Source organism: Calonectris borealis, chromosome 20 (genome assembly GCF_964195595.1).
Source record: "Calonectris borealis chromosome 20, bCalBor7.hap1.2, whole genome shotgun sequence".
Lineage (NCBI taxonomy): Eukaryota > Metazoa > Chordata > Aves > Procellariiformes > Procellariidae > Calonectris > Calonectris borealis.
Window position 1 is genome coordinate 12,081,990 of NC_134331.1, and position 12,433 is coordinate 12,094,422.

Here is a 12,433-nt window from a genome sequence, read left to right on the forward strand (position 1 = left end):
GTGCTTATAGTACAATTTTGTAATGTATGTAATAATCCTGCCTAGCTCCTCTGAACGTGATCATAACTCTGAACTTTGTATTGATCAACAAGTTGTTGAATGTACTTGTTAGATTTGTATTTCATACATTATGTCTAACCCAGTGTACTGTGACCAATTTAGAGCATCTGTTTCATGGAGAACCCCATTATTGTAGTTTTATATTGTTATTTGTACTATTTTAATTGTATCATCATTATATCGTATTAGTTTTATAGTGCTCTAACTCCTGAAAATGTTTTAAATATAGTGGCATAAAGTACATATCCATGACTTTGATTCTGATAATCTTATTTAGCTACGATTCATTAACTCCACTCCTAATCATGTGAAGTGGTAGAGTTATTAGAGAAGAGAGATTCAGGTGCCTAAACATAGACATATAATGCTATTTTGACACCTTAGGCTGTCTGAGACCATCTAGACAAGACTGGCAGATACTAGAGGCCTGGTCCTTCTGTGAAGTGGTAGCTGGAGGCCCGGCAGGACCGTGAGGCCATAAGCTAGATGCTTATATTTGGCCGCTTCTTCCCACAAAGCTCATTTTAACCATTTATATTTTTAAAAGTTACTTGTATGGCTTTTCAGTGTATGTATTTGTTGGTAGTTAAGATAAAACCAGACCACTATTTTATGCTCGTAATATTCTTACCTATCACTGTCTCTTGCTGCCATAAATTATAAACCATTTTGTATTCCTTTCCAGAGAGGCCAATGATGATTGCAATTAAGTAAATAGCTAAATAAGCTATAAGTTACATTTAATACATAAAAAAAGTAATTGTCTGTCTAGAAAGTGAATTACCTCATCTGATGTTGTAGCAGAAAGGCTTGTCATGATTTTCTGTCCTGATTAGAGTTTTGCTCGTCCATGAACTGCCATAGTCCTTTGCTATGAGCCAGAAAAAAATTTTGTTTATGGTTCACATTACTGCTTCCTGTACAAATAATATCAATACTGCATTACAGCAAGTTTCCAGTTGGAATATGAAGCGTATTGCATTTGTTGTATATATTACATAGTTTAATCTAGGTACAGGTATATGTGAGTATACAGTTGTCATTTGTGATAATAAAAATAAACTTGCCTAATTAGATCAAAAAGTTGAAACTTGGATGAACTCCATTTTTGTATAGAAATGGATACTCAAAATATTGAAAAGAATATTTCTAATACGGAGAGTTTCTTGTTTCTGGAAGTCTGAATGGGTGTAAAATAGGCCGGAAAGATTTTTATCAAAGTATTTTAAAACTTATGAAAGAAGCAACAGTGAAAAACCTTTCACTTCAATTTAAAAGCTATAAGGAAATATTCAGTGAAGTGAATATAAAAGCTCTGTGAGACATGGAGGAAATGGGAAACAGAGTGCCGTTGCTTCTGGTGCCACACCTTAAAGAGAGGAACTAGAGGAATCCATTTGTACTCTAAATAATCCTGATTTTGATTGGACAAAAGAAGCTAGTTAAATGAGCTATGCTTTACAGAAGCTGTATCAAAGGCTCAGGTTGAGTTACTCTATGTTGGTGATGTTTATCTTGCAACCATGTAAGTCAAGAATCCCAGTCATGAGTCAGAGTCCCGTTGGGAGAGGAATGGTACAGCTAAAGAGGAGAAAGGTGTGGAATTTTTTTGGCTGAGGATCTAGAAATAAATTTGATTGCATAGTGACAATTTTAAGATTTGTCTGTAAAACATGTGTCTTAAGATGATGCTAAAAGCAGTCTTGAGTGGTATTGGTTCTGAAAATGAAAAGAAAGCAGGAAGTCTGTGTGCTGTGCAAAACATTTCACTGTTATGTTAGGGTAGAGGGAAGTGTGAACATTTCACTTCTTACAAAATGCTAACTTTGTTATGCATTTGTAGTTATTTTCCTGCTGTGTTGCAAGATCAAAATGCAGCTGTTCTCAATAACATGCATTTATATTGTTAAGTGTATTTTGCTGTGATATCATTATAATTAAAGAATGTGGTTAAATGATGTTTTACAATACCGTCTTCTGCAGGAAGGGAGATCCTTACTTTTATGTGCCCTGCTGATGGGTTTGGTACATCCATGGAAATCTTACGAAAGGCTACTAAGAACACCAACTATAGCTTTTTTGTTGATTTGCTTTTAAAGAAAGGAATTGTCAGGTTGTTTGTGGGTTTGGTTTTTGGATAAGGAGGAAGAGTGAAGACAACAATTCAATTTGCTTGTGAACAAACAGATTTTAGGAATAATTAGAAAGCCTTCTGGAAATAAATACTTTTGCTGTGTGTGTAGATAGCACGTTTGGGTAATTTTAAGAAAAAGCAAACTTAAAGCCATTACTATGGAGGACATTTTAGTAAAGTTTTAAATATTGATCCCTCTTTTCCACTCTCTTCCTTTAATTCCATATATGAAACAAGGATAGGATTGCTAAGTACGTATTATGATATTTTATTGTCTAGTCAACGATCCTATTCAGTATGTAAGGAAGAAGAAATTAGAGTGAAATCTTAACCTCATATTGATATTAAATTCATGGGAGCCATTTCATTCATCAATAATGCCTGCCTTCTAGAGCTCAAACTAGAAACGAGTAAGAAAAGCCAAAGGTATGGGGGAGAAGGTATTATATACTACATATAGTTTAGAGAAATGAGAACATTAGTAAGCATGTAGAGTCTCAGAAAATTTTGTTTTTCTAAGTTACATTTTGAATTGTCTTCATTTTTTCCAGCAAGCAGCTTTTCTTTCTCACATTAATTCTCAGCGTTGGTTTTACTGTTCTTCCTTTTTAATGTTCATTGATAGTAAAGTAGGTCATCATAACACTTTCTTCTAGCTTTGTTCGTGATTACAGAATAGAGGTTTTTGGACATTTATTTTGAAAATTCAAGGACCAGGAGTCATCAGCTGTGTACTGTTTAGTCATGGAAGTGAAATCCGTTGCTCTGGAGATAGCTTGTTGTTCAAACGCTTTGCCATCAATTGTAGTAAAACTACATTTAGACTCGATGCCATGAACCTTTAGGTGTGTAGTGTGCTGCTAAAGGGACTTCGAGTCGCAACAATAGAAGGGTTGCCCTAATGATTATTTTAAGTTTTCATTGAACTAGGTAAAAATGTAATTTGATTCTTGAAACATTGAGTTACTCTGACTCTATTACTTTCTGCTGTATTTCTTTATATTTTTCTAGATTAATATCTTATACTCATTTTACTATTGTTCTAAACATTGGGTTGAGCTTTGCTGTAGAAAACAAAATGACTGTGTAAAAAAGAAATATATTTTTTTAAAACCTAGTTTTTTATTTGATTAGTGTGTTTGTATATAAGGCTCTAGGTTGTTATCCTCTCACACTGTCTTGCTGTTAGGCATGTCAGTTGATGAAGGAGTTTGGAAAGTTACACTTCTAAGGGTTCTGCCCCAAATGATGGTGAAATTCAATGTAACCCATTGTTTTTTCAGCTCTGGATTTACATCACTGCAATAACAGTAATTCCTAAATAACTTGTTTGTTTGATGAGTACTTTTTTCTTAATTATGGTGTTTTCAGTTCCAAAAGACTCAAAGTATTTTAAGGCCTACATACAGTAAGTACAGAATTGTTGTCACAAGTCAAAATTCAGAGAAGTAAATTGGAGTGTGCAGTGGAATTATCTATATGGCTATATGGAAAGAGGAAGAAATATTGGCTAAGAATCTAATTCAAACTCTAGAAATTACAAAATGATACAGAAAAAAGCCGTCAAAATCCAATTTAATAACAGATATTCTGTCTGCCTTCACCTCTCCTTGAGTGTACAGATACAGATCAAACCCATTCAATTTTCTCTGGAAGCATAAGGAGTTGAGATTTTAACCAATTGTTCTTTGGACTTTAGGGAATTACAGTCCTTTAGCTGAGCACTCGGATTCAACACTTTTTTTTAGATTGCTTAAACTATCAACAGTGTTTATGAAAATGGTCAAACTGGTTAGAAATTAATATAAAAATATGAAACTCCGTCCTCTGATTCTCATTTAAATTTCAAATTGCATAGAAAGAGTTTGTTGGAGTGACTCAGGGTCGGAGTGGGAGTGCAAACCCAGAGTAATGACGAATCCCAATATGGGCATGGTCATTCTCCTTTTAGTCAGACACATATTAATCTTAACTATCTTCTTTTATCATATAACGTTATAGTCTACAGGAATTATTTACACTACAACACAAAGATCAATTCTACATGTCAAAAGAGCATACAAACTTAGCACTTCTAATACAAAGCTTAACTTAACACTTCTAATACAAATCTTAACTTACTAAACCTATTTTCTTAACACTTCTAATACAGAGCTTAACTTAACACTTCTAATACAGAGATACAAACTTAACACTTCTAATACAGAGACCTTTCCTGTTCTCCATTACACAGTTAGCTTTTCTTCAAGACCTTGTTACCTTCAAAATACGTTGAAGCATTTCAAGTTGAAGCTTCTGTGACTGAGATGCCAATTGCCCCATAACTAATGTATAAAGTTCATATAACTTCTCTGTGGCTGCTCACCCGAATTGTCCTCCGTCCAGCTCAACAGGGGTACACCACTGGATATTTCTATTTCCTTTCTTCAGGACCTTCTTTCTTCAGGCTGTCCGCCTTCTACCCCACGTTGGGTGCCATTTGTGGTGTAAGATAGCACAGACCCTCACATATCTATGCGCAGCAATACTGGAGCCTCTATCATAACAGGGTAGTCCCACAGTCTGTCTCTCTCCATTGCCTCAGCCTTCCGTCTCTCTCCGTTGCCTCTCTCAAATCTTCCTTCCGGCAACGATCACATGTCTGCTCACAATTCCCTTCACCTGTTTTGGCTCTTGAATCAGCTGGTACTCATTAGGCCACACCTCAGGGTAACCGCAAGCAGCATTCCTAACTGAGAGCTTTTTCATTTTGATGTTTACAGTTTCCTTACAGAAGGGACAACTAAGCCAGGTGTTCTGGTCTTTTCTCAAGCATATGTACGCGTCTGCTAGTTCTCAGCACACAGGTCAAAGTCTTATCTGATCTTAGCTGAAGCTCCCGATTCCACGATTCTTCTCCACAAGAGTTGACTGCACTTATTGAAAACCAGGTTTTCAGAAAAACAAACTTGAGATTCTCCTTTTTACCTCTTTCCTCGTGAAAGCTGTTTGTGGTTCTGTATTTGTTCAGCTTAGGCTGTGACTATTTGAATAAAGAAACTAAGTTTCCATGTTGTATTGTCATAGGATACTTTTTGAGAAAGAAGTGCTTTGTAATTTTTCCATTCTGACTTTTATGCATAGTTTTGTGAAGTGTCTTTGTAAGTTATAAAATCCTAGGATATGCAAGAGAAGATAGTCTGTCTTGGTTAATGAATACTAGCAAGAGGTCTGTAAATAACTCTATTCTTAAATAAAAATCATCCTCACAGAACAGAATATATGTACATCTGACGCAACTTCTGTGAAGTTTTTATGTTGTGGAGTGCCCTCTTTAAAAACCTATCTGTGAATTCTTGTAATTGATATTCAATTTAAAAGAATTTTGGGTTAACTGTCTGAAAATGGCTTAGTATTACTTAGCTGTAATTCAGGAGAAGGTTAGGATAAGGATTGAAGTTGTCCATAGTAATTAGTAGTTGTCATTGAGGAAAAATTTCATAGTTCAAAGACATTCTGTTTTATTCTTATGGGATAAGCAAATCGTGATTTTTTTTTTTTTATGTTTGTTGTTTTGATTGTATTTAATCATACTCTAAATTGTGGTGTTTCATTGCCACCAGTCCCAGAGCAAGATCTCTTCATGGTGTTTTTGTTCCCACATCAAAAGTATTCATACCTGCACATGCAGAATTCTAGCCTGACTACTTACATCTGTGTGGGGTTTAAAGCTCTGTAAATAGAGATACCTGAAAGATTTAAACTTCTTGTGCTCAGTGTATACACTTAAAAGTTTTCCACACTGTTCTTGAGCAGAACTTGATTATCTGAAATTACTGTTCAGAAATGCTAATACCTACACTTTGGTGTTAATTCTCAGTGAATGAACACATCCTCAACAGGAAGTACCTATCAAAATCTGGAAGAGAAATAGGCAGTTATAGTATGACAGGAGTGCAGTAGTTGGTATAAAATACTATCAGCTTACTTTGCATTCATAATTAAGTCCTGTAGTACCCTGAAGGTTTAGGGTGGCCTGCAGACCATTGGGAGTAGCAAACAGCAGAGTTCTGTATAGTCACTCTCCTAGGGTTCTCCTTGGCTTCTTCCTTGTCTAACCAGAGATTTGTAGAGTAAACACTTTAGTGTTTGTATGAAATTGCATTAATATATATCTATGCAGTTACAGGTAATATGAAATCCCTCTAATATTCTGGTTTTGATGCATATTGGAAGCTATTTATGATGCCAATAGGTGTTCAGAATCTTAAAACCTGTACAGCTACAGAACAGTATTAGAGAAGAAAATGATGCTCGAATGGGTATATAGTACTTCAGTGAACAAATCAAAATGGGGTGTCTACATTGCTCTACCATGAATGAGACAAATCACAATACAGATTTTTTTTTTTCCTTATTTTATATGAATTGTAAGTAATGTGCGATATTATAGGTGATGGCACTGTTGGTACGATTGTCTGGTGTTATCCAAGTTCTAATTTTCATTTGCCAAACTTCAACTATTTTGGTTGAAATTTGCATTCTAGATATCTGCCTTTGGATGACTTTCCTTGGAAAATTTCAGCGAAAATGGTTCAAATATTCCCACGACTGAAGCTCTTGGAAAGAGACTTTCTAATGTTAGTTTTCTAGAGACCTTTGAAAGTCTGTAACTATTTAACATTTGAGCAGAGCAACTGTGACATATTATATTATACTATATTATATTATATTAGACTATATTATATTATGAACATAGAAGGGGACTAATAAGGACTGTATAGATAATCGTAATTCTTGGAACTCCCATGTTTTGAATGCTTATTTTATGATCTTGTTGCCATGTGGGTGTACAGCAGTTTATACTGTGATTTATCTCATTTTGCTTCAGATTATTGGTTGTCAAGTCAGAAGAGAGCCACTGGAGTCTACTGAACGGTATACTCGTTGGATTAATAATCTGACTGAAGAACAACTTCTTACACAGGTATTCTTGTTTCAGTTGTGACTGAAATTATAGCAGAAAAAAGGAGCAAGAGGTTTATTTAGATGGATTTTTTCAGTCATTAGCAATACTTGATAATTTACTAAGGTTGTCAGATTCTTATATTTAAAGGTTTTTCATTAAGAGACAAGTTTATGGTGCATGTGATCATTATGTAATGATGACTTCCCACTGAGTGAGAATGAAGCTTTCAGCTTCAGGTTCAGAGCGAGCCTTGCATTTCTCACTGCTGTCTGTGGTTAAATGCATATGCTTTCATGTTCAAATAATCAGTTTAGGGTCTTCTTTTTAGAAGTTGTATTTAAATACAAAAGGAAGAAAAATCTTTCTTGAGAATTATTTCTCTCCCCCCCCAAGGTTAGGTACTGACCGCTACTGTATCTGTTTAAGTTTTGCTAGAGATCATTTTAAAATAGCAGTTCTTCAGGCATTAAATGTTGGGCTCATTATACATGTTTGTAAGTAAGATGCATCTTGTGCAACTGAAGATGACAGTTTTGGCATAAAGAAAGGTTGTTTCGTTAGGCAGGCAGCCAATGCTGAACTAAAAGAGACTTTGGCAAAAACAAGTTAAACTGTGGAAGAAATCAATCCAGCTTGTGGAGGAATGTGTGTACTGAGTATTATAAGAAATCTAATGGATATTTAGCAGAAGACATCCCAGCAGGCATTAAGATGCAAGTATTTGGGGTTGGGTTTTGTGATGCTATGGTAGGAAGACATTTGCTTTTGATTTTCCTGAATTTAAGTGGCTGAAAAGATTAACATACCGTTGTTTGTTAGACTTCATTGTAAACTGTGTTGTGTTCCCCATTATCCTAACCCCCAAAGACATGCTTACAGGCTCTGGTATGGTCATTGTAACACAAGAAGTGATCTATAGACCTTGTTTTAAAATCAGCAGTTGTATTACAGTTCCCTGTAATTCACTAAGTGAAAGTAGTTACAGAAAAAGTTAGCCATGGAATATTTGGATTTGCCTTTGAGTATGGCATTAGAAAAAAAATTATAGATTTAAACCAGTGAATTTATCTGACAGCAACATCTGTATCACTGTGTTGTTGAAGAGAAGAGAAAGAAAATCTTGAGGATGTAAAAACGTGTCCTACACAATCTGAAGTGTTTAATCTAAGTGGCCATTGGATGGGGTCATGAATGAATTAAGCTGGAAATTAAAAGAAACATACTAATTCTGAGATTATTTAAGGGGGATATGCAAAAAGAAAACTCATTTTAACATGGGGATGTATGTCTTCTGGAAGATATTATTTAATATAGTGTTTCTGATAGTAGGATGCAAATACAGGGACCTGGGAAGTCCCTTGCAATCTTATGTGCCTACAAATATCTCGTAAAGCCTTAATCAAGCAGCTTGTGCAATCCAATATTTTTACATACGATTTAGATTCACACATTTTACAAATAGATGAGGAAATTTCGGAAAATATATTGGGTTTGGAACTAGAAGGCTGCATAGCAGAACTTGTGCTACTTGTCCATGAGTTTATTAACAAGATGAGATTTATAGAATCACACTATTTATGCGTTCCTAATTAATTTTTTTTAACTTGTTACCTGTTCTCTACCAAATTTAATGCAGAAATAGAAGTTCCTCAAAGACACTAGGTTTCTGAAAATTCTGTGGAAGTATGAAGCTGGGACAGCTTGTACTGCACCAGCTGCAACATATGTTGTTGAGCACCACAGAATCCACTTGCACAGAGATTTTAGGTGCCCAATCATAAGACGAGCTTCAGCTGTGACACAAGTTCATAGGAAGCTTGGCTTTTCTAACTCTGGTGCTAAAAGAACTGCTTGATTTCCAGAGCAGTGTGTGTTAGCATATGGCACCTCTCCTGCCTCAGTATCCATTCTTCTAATCAGAAATTCAGGTAGGGAGGTAATTATTTTGGTTTTCCTTGACTTAAAAAAGTATGGGGAGGAGGGGGAATTGGGAGTAAAAACCATCTCAGCTGTTCTCTAATAATCAGGATATGAATCAATTATATAAGGTTAGGCCTGATTTGTCCCACTCCCCTGCCCCTGATACACCATATATTTTATTTTGGATGTGCTTTTTTAAACTTTCTTCAGTAAATAAGCCCAAGAAAACTATAATGATGGGCCTTTGCTAATGGATTTGTAGAATCTCTGGGAGGAGCAGTCCTTCAGGGAATTCAGGAAAATTGGCTTTAATTTACAGCATATTGTCTCCAGCAGTTTCCTGTAGTGAAAGAATGTTCAGCTTTTTTTAGCTGTCTCTGTATTCAGTGCCCAGCTTTTTTTCCAGTTACTTCTGTTGCATTTCTGTATCACGCACATGCAAATTATTTGTGCTGTAAATTGGGAAACCAAGCAACCAACTAAAAAAAAAAAAACCAATTGTCAAGATCATGTAATCCCATATCATAATATTAATGTTATTAATCAAATAATGTCCTATAGCATTTTATTGCTTTACTAGACAGTGACTAAAGTCCAGTTTGAAAGAGGTGGGTGGTAGCAGATGTTTTGTTAGGTGGTTGGATGGCTTCATATGCCTCGGTGCTGGCTGCTGGTTTCGTGTCACTTGAGTCAATACCAGATTTTTGGATCAAATGTCCATCCCCTGTCCTCATGCTGAGAAGATCATTCACTACAAAATGCTTCTAGCATTTTAACTTTTCTTTTCCCTTAGCCGTGGCCTCTTGATGCTTACTCACCCATTAAATGTTTCTCTAAACAATTATACTGTAACATTCCAAAGATACTTTATGGTATGTGTGAAATTTCAGAATATATACCCCAGAGAGTGCGGGGGGAGTAAGAGAGTACAAAGAGAGCATAATAATGACAAAACTACTTTTTAAAAGATTAATATGTGCTTGTTTAAGGTTATCTTCTGTTTAAATGATGAGTGATTAAAATACACTTTTATAGGTATATTAATATAAGCCTTAAAATACATGTATATGTGATCTGGTAGACTTGCTATCTTCTGGCCAATAGTAACAAAAAAAAAAAGATAATTTTAATTTTTCAGTAAGTGCAGAGCACAGTGACGGGTACAGGAAGAAAATGAGCAAACGGATTAAGGGAACTGAGTGTTTTCATGTTGGACTAAGTGAAAAAATGTAGATTAAAACTAATCCTACAGGATATCCGAGTCTGAATTGTGCTTGAAATGTGCTAGAAGTTTGATCATGTAGCCCTTCTTGTATGCTGAAAATTTTACTGTGCTGTATAAGTAAAAATGTCTGAATTGTTTTAAGATTGGATTAATTACACAAATATTTATGCAAGAAGTTTTTAAAGATTGTTGCTGAATGCGAGTAACACAGCTGAGTTCATATCCATGTCTGTTAAATCACTGCTTCAGGTTAGTTTAGTCTCACAGCCTGTGAAGTATATTCAGCCTGAAGCATAATTCCATCTGACCTACCATTTTTTCCTCCCCAAAGACAAGAGACTTCTCTGCTTTCTTATGGTTGTTCACTTAGAAAGCAGACAGCAAGCTTGGAGGGATATGTGAGGAGACTCTTGCAAAAAGGAGTGGGCTCTATGGTTGATAAGACTGGACCGTCCTAATTTATAAAAATAACGGTCTGAACAAAACATGATGATTCTGTATGTCTGTTGTCCTTTGTAATGTGCCTGTATGGCTTCCTGATACATGCTGTACTTTGCAGATTATCTCAGAACTTTTTATGTTGGATAAATCTGGAAGTTTTCACAGGTGATTTGAGTTCTTACCAATAATCTGTCTGGACCACCTGATAGAAGAACAATAATTAACATGTTAGAGTTTCATAACGTACACTTTTCTGTGCTGTTACAGATGCCTGTTAGATTTAGCTCATAAATAGATTTAGCTTAAAAGCCGTGCTTCTTACTTACTAAGTCTTCCTATATTCAAGTTTAATTTATATTTGGTAAAAGTTAATGCTACAAATCAGCATTTACTACAGATACTCAGTTTGGAAATAGAGCCGGCATTTTGGTTGAGTCAAGCATGTAGCTTGCTCTGAAGGCAGGAAGGACCTGATAACATGGCTGGACCTTTTCCGTAAATTCAATACACTCAATATTGCGTTGCTGTCATGTATCTCAATAGGCAACTTGTTATTGGTAAAAAGCTGGTAGGAGTAGATTGCGGGTAGGATGAATTTTCCAGATAGGCCACAGATTGACTATCGCTGGCTTAGAGCATCTGTTTTGTCTGCTTGCAGACCAGAAAATTCCAACTTTATAAGTGCTAGGGTTGGTTGTCGGTGTGTCAGAACTGAATTAATAATTGAGGTGGCAATCTGAAAGTGGATATATGCAATGCCTGTTGTCTGGTTGTATTAGTAAAGGCAAAAACTGGGTAGAGGGTAAGACTTTCATGTTTTATTCATTCTTAAGTAAGAAAAGGTTGATTGATATATCCCCCCCGCCCTCCCTGTATCTTTGCCACTATTAATGACTCACTTGTATTTGTTGTCTTTAAATAAAAAGATAGTCAACACTGTCCTGGGTTTTTTGGTCACTGTTTGCTCTTCCTTCACCCATGTTACCTAAAAATGTGTCATTAATAGTGAAGTCCGGATGTTTTTCTACTGAGCGAAAGAACTGAAGTCACAAACTGTTTAATTACAGTAGATTCTACTAGTTTGTATGGGATTAAGCATATACCATATAAGAAAAAAAACAATTGGCTGCTTCCTTTTGTGGTTGATCCTTTTCTCCCTCTGGAGGGGAATGAAACAAAGTTTCACAAGCTAGTCGATGTTTATATTTACATTTGAAAATGCATGTCAAAGGGGTTCATGGAGTTCTAGAAAGTTTAATGAGAAGTGGCTTACCCACATCTGTGAACTCCAAGCACAATTAGAACTTCCTAGTGAGGCTTTATGTAAAGGCATCTCGGGGTCAAATATTTTTGAACTTAGAAACAGGTTTGTAGTAGTTCAGAAATGCATACAGATTTTGCTTTGTGTGTTAGCAATTTTGCATGAGTTTAAAGGTATACCATAGAGGAGTGTTAAATAACTTGAATTTTTCCTTTTTATATTTCGTTTGAAAATTTGCATGCTTAAACGAGGCTTGAATGTGGTTCATAATACATAATAATATTTAAATGGAACAGAAACATTATAACATAGTATAAAAGCAACTTGGGAGTAGAATAAGTTTGGCTTTATTTGAAAAAGTTCTTGATGAATCATAGAACAGTTTGGGTTGGAAGGGACCTTTAAAGGTCATCTAGTCCAACCCCCCTGCCATGGGCAGAGACA

The 12,433-nt window shown here is 35.6% G+C and overlaps 1 protein-coding gene across 1 annotated transcript in view; it reads left to right on the forward strand.

Moving 5' to 3' along the window:
* The window catches only part of QTGAL (queuosine-tRNA galactosyltransferase), a 128,418-nt gene that overhangs the window by 27,696 nt on the left and 88,289 nt on the right, over positions 1 to 12,433 (forward strand). The window contains exon 5 of the mRNA XM_075169830.1: positions 7,065 to 7,160. Coding sequence (XP_075025931.1) covers positions 7,065 to 7,160 — 96 coding nt within the window. The remainder of the gene's footprint in view (positions 1 to 7,064; positions 7,161 to 12,433) is intronic.